The sequence below is a fragment of the Nothoprocta perdicaria genome, unplaced genomic scaffold (genome assembly GCF_003342845.1).
Source record: "Nothoprocta perdicaria isolate Ctin4 unplaced genomic scaffold, notPer1 scaffold_103, whole genome shotgun sequence".
Lineage (NCBI taxonomy): Eukaryota > Metazoa > Chordata > Aves > Tinamiformes > Tinamidae > Nothoprocta > Nothoprocta perdicaria.
Window position 1 is genome coordinate 609,180 of NW_020454128.1, and position 4,605 is coordinate 613,784.

Consider the following 4,605-nt stretch of genomic DNA (forward strand, 5'->3'; position numbering starts at 1 on the left):
GGCACTGGGAGGTCTGGGGGTAGCCACGTTTCGGCACTGGGAGGTCTGGGGGTAGCCACATTTCGGCACTGGGGAGGTCTGGGGGTAGCCACGTTTCAGCTCCGAAAGCCCCGGCTCTCCGAGGAAGCGAGTGCGGAGCCCTGGAGCGCTCCGTGCCAGGGCGAGGATGCCACCAGCCTTCAAAGGACATATTTCTGCGTTGTGCCCGACCCGCTGCGCTTTGCGACCCAAACAATTCACACATAGGCGTATAAATAGAAGGCAATACTGCGCGGTTATTTTTGCAGCCGGAACAGCCACAGAAATATGGGGTGCTTTTTGACTATGTGCCGGCTACCTGACCCCCCGGCACCAGCTGCTGCGGATCTGTGCCGAGGCGCGGAGCTGCCCCCACACCGCGTCCTGCCTGTTCCCTTCTCCAGCGACCATTTTTAGCAGCGGGAAAGGGAGTTGGGGCTCTGCGGAGCTTTCTGGCCAGCGGAGAGGCTGGTTTTCGCATCCCTGGCATGGTGGGAGCGGATGGTGCGGACAGCTGCCCGTGGGGAGCTGGCGGGACCCATAGGCTCGTTGCGCGGGGACGGGTTGGGAAGGGCAGCCCGGAGCGGCGCTGAGGAAAGGAAGGTTCAGGAAAACTGAGCTGCTGGGCTCCATCTTCAAATGCTGGTCTTTTAATAGCGATTTGGAGTGAAAAGCACAGGCTGTTATTAAGTGTTTGTGCTTCACGTGCTGTTGTTGCCCTGAGCCTGGGATTGCAGTGCCGAAGGCAGCACGGAGATTTGGAATAAACCTTTGGATCCTTCCAGTCCTGGCTGCTTGTACCGCCTCAGCCTTTCCTTAACGGCCCGGGAGCCTGACAACACGAGTGAGCCCCGCTTTGATCCCATGACAACAAAGGCGCACGCATTCACTCCTGGCCCGTCAATTGAAATCCATTTGCAGACTGGGTCGGCGAGGTGCGGATGAGTGTTCAGGAGTGTGTGGAAACAGGCAGCGCGCAGGGAAGGCTCCTTAAAATACCTGGAGCCCCGCTGCCACATAGCAGGGAGGAGGAAGCGGTCGCTGCGGGAACGCCGGGAGAGGGACGAGCTGCGGCGCTGGCGCGCTCCTTGCGAGCGCCTGCTCCCCCTTGGCCAGGCACTGCACGGCTCCCTTGGCTTCCTGCAGCCTTCTCCAAGAACGTGGCTCTTTTCCTTCCTCCTCTTCCCTTCCTTTCCTCCTCCTTTTCCTTCCTTTCCTCTTTCCTTCCTCTTTCCCTTTTTCTTCTCCTTGTGTGGCTCTGTGGCACATGGATGCTGATTTGATCTCTTCTTTCCGCAGGTGGAGCGGGACTTTGAGAGGGAATATGGAAAGCTCCAGCAGTAAGTGTTCCTATCCCAGGGAGACAAGAGCATCCTTAGCGGCCTTCCCAGCTGCTCCCATCTTCCCGGGAAGCTCTGGCCGGTTACAGCCTTCCTGGCAGATGCTGCTGCTCTGTATTTCCAGCTGTTCAGGGTTCCTTTCTGCGGTGGGTGTTCAAAGGTGACCTGGAGGGGTCTGCACCAGGTTGGAGGGTATGGCAGCTGTTAAGAACACAAAATTCACAGAGTGCAGCGGATCACCCAATAGTTCAACACTTCTCAGGGCAAATATTGGTTTTACCATTCTGACTATGTCATATGTGCTCAGAGTTATCATCTGGAAGCATTTGGGGTTAGCATTTGCTCTAAGTGAGAGGATCTAAGTCAATCTCTGACTTCTTAGCATAACAGGTCACCAACATCCAAAAGCAACCGGAAAGGTTAACCAGCACCGAGCACCATGGATGCGTTTATCACAGCAGCAACTACATGAATTGTTAAGTTTCAGCTGGGTTGTTGCTTTACAATGCTCAGAGCTCGCCTTCCTCCTTTCAGATTGGAAGAGCAGACCAAAAAGCTTCAGAAGGACATGAAGAAAAGCACAGATGCAGACTTGGGTATGTGGCTGCGGGATACGTAGACTGTGAACTTGGCCGCCAGGAGATGCGGTGACTTGCTCGAGATCACGAGCAATCTGGGACAAGCCTGGAGAACACACCTCGCTCTCCGCGTCCCGCTCCGGGGGCCTGGTTTCCCGGCCACAGCTCCGGGGCTGCCTTGCATGGGCGCCCCTAACGAGCGTGATTAGGGGCTCATTAGGCCTCCAAGCAGAGCCGTGGGGCTCGTTCCTGCGCTCGGCTGGAGGACGGCATCCAGAGGGAGATGGGGAATGAGGGGGTCGGAGCCCCGCGCGTCCGCCCGTGCCATTCCCGGTGCAGCCTTGTGCCAGCGGCCGCACTGCTGCAAGAGCCCCCGGAGCCGCCGCTGCCGGGAAGAGACCTTTCCAAAGGGAAAACTGCCCTTTCTCGGGACTGGCCTTCCTTGGGATCCTTGCTAAGTTTTTCCTTGTTAAGGATTCCCCTCCCCTCCCTTGCAGTGGGCGTTGTTTATATGGAGCATTTCAAGTCCCAGAGGAGCTGTGGGAGGACTTTCTTTTTCCGTTCCGCTCCATGGCAGAGGCACAAATGAGCCTTGGCCAGATCCAGAGCCTCGTTTCTCGTTTCAAGGCATGAAGTCCTGAGTGCAAGCAGGGGATTTCGGAGGTGGTCCCAGGAAGGACCGGCCAAGGAAAGGGGAATAAATCCAACCAGACCCCGTTGTCCTGCGCTCTCCCAAGCACCCTGTTTCTTCCAGTGCACCTCCGTGCCGAGGGGACCGCTTATTCCCTCTGCTTGCAACCCCCCGCTGCGAACGTGGAGCAGTTGGAGTGTCCTCCCTGCCAAAAGAGGCCGGGCTGGAACGGGAGCGATCCCTGTGCCGGGGCCAGCTGCAGCGCGGCTGGGAAAGGGCACGGAGCGTTAGCAGCAGCTCCCAGCGTGGAGGTCCCTACCCGCCTCCCCACCCTCTTCTCAAAGCAAAAAATCGTTTTGAGGAGAAGAAGGGTGCTCTTTAGCTTGAGATGAGAGCTCTTCCCATGGGGATGCCCACGGAGGGCGGCGCGGGGGAAATGCGGAGACTCGGAGCGTCGGAGCCGAGGAGTCCCGGGTGCCGGCCTCCGCTGGAGGCCCGTCCCCACGCCAGCCTCTCCTCTCCCTCTTGCAGCCAAGGGAAACTTGGAATCTCTCTTCCGGCTGAAGGAGTTCTGCCCTTCTGAAGTGTGGCCCCTTGGGCGCAAATCCTCCCTCAGATGTGGTCACACATGCGGCTTAGAGCCCGTCTGTTTAAAGGTTTAGATGTCTAAGCCCTTAGTGTTTGGATAATAGATGGATCCGGTGGCTTTGTTATTCTCTAGGAGCGTCTCCTCCTGCCTTGAGCTGCCCAGCCATTTAGCTTCTGAGCTCTCGGTATAATTGTGTGTAACCTTTAAATCAGAATGTTTAACCCCTTGATTTATGATCTTAAGCCCCATTATTCAGATGAGTTTAATGTCTCTATCTGAGTTAGTACAGTAGAAGTCTTTCCAAAGCTCATCTCTAGCACGGCTCAAGCATCTGACTTTCTGATCTTAAGCTGCCATAACTTCCAGCAACAGTGCTGACGAGAAAGAACATTTTTTTTGTACCAGTGGCTTTTTTTTCCCCATTTTTGTTCCCTTATACATTGATGCTTGCTTTTTTTAATCATTTTTTCCCATTCTATACTATAGCCATTGTCTTGTAGTGGTCCGTTCATAGGGATTTGATTTTCCTCTTGGGCAGCAAGGGTGCAGCTTGGAAGAAAGGTGCACGATGCAAAGCAAGCAGAAACACGCAGCAAGGCAGCAAGGGCAGGCTGCAAGTGGGGGGGTTCTTATTTTTTGGGGGGGCAATTTCTGCTCTGCCTCCACTGGCCTTTTCCCCTGCTTCTGGAGGCGCTTCCCGTAGGCAGGAAGCTCAGGGAAGTTCCTGCTGGCTGCAGAGCCTGTTGGGACCCCTGGCCCTCGGCACCACCACTAAACCCTCTTCAGAGCCACGTTTTTGTCAAGCTCTTTGGAAGACTTTAATGGACTGGGTTTTTTTTTCCTCGCTATGGAAGAGCTGTAGTGAGACTGAGTGACACTTAATAGTCTACTGAGAAAAGATGTATTAAAAAAAAAGCTACTTTTTTTTTTTTTTAAGAAAACAGTGCTTTTGTTAGCCTGATATTTCTGGCAACATCACAAGCCTTGCATCTCAGCGATGCAGACTTACATAAAGCGTTTCTGTGGCTGTTTACGTGAATGAATCGGCGGTGCTGCCGCTGTTTTCCCTCAACCCCCGGCAACGTCTTCCTGGAAAGCGGTGCCGAGCCATCCCGAGTGTCCGTGCGGGCTGCGCCCGCGTGCCGGCGCCGCCGTGACCGCTCTGCTTCCTTTGCACGCCCGCCGGCCCCGCAGCCATGTCCAAGTCGGCCGTGAAGATCTCCTCGGACCTGCTGTCGAACCCGCTGTGCGAGCAGGACGCCGCCTTCCTGGAGATGGTCACGGCCTTTGACACGGCCATGAGGAGGATGGACTCCTTCAACCAGGAGAAGGTGGGTGCGGGAGAGGCGTGCGGGCTCCGGCCGCGTCCCCCTTCCCTTCCCTTCCCTTCCCTTCCCTTCCCTTCCCTTCCCTTCCCTTCCCTTCCCTTCCCTTCCCTTCCCTTCCCTT

At 55.9% G+C, this 4,605-nt stretch overlaps 1 protein-coding gene across 1 annotated transcript in view; it reads left to right on the plus strand.

Annotated features, from left to right (window-relative positions):
- BIN3 (bridging integrator 3) overlaps window positions 1-4,605 on the plus strand; it is a 21,476-nt gene that overhangs the window by 8,528 nt on the left and 8,343 nt on the right. The window contains exons 3-5 of the mRNA XM_026043006.1: window positions 1,318-1,358; window positions 1,893-1,954; window positions 4,351-4,487. Of these exons, the coding sequence (XP_025898791.1) occupies window positions 1,318-1,358; window positions 1,893-1,954; window positions 4,351-4,487 (240 nt within the window). The remainder of the gene's footprint in view (window positions 1-1,317; window positions 1,359-1,892; window positions 1,955-4,350; window positions 4,488-4,605) is intronic.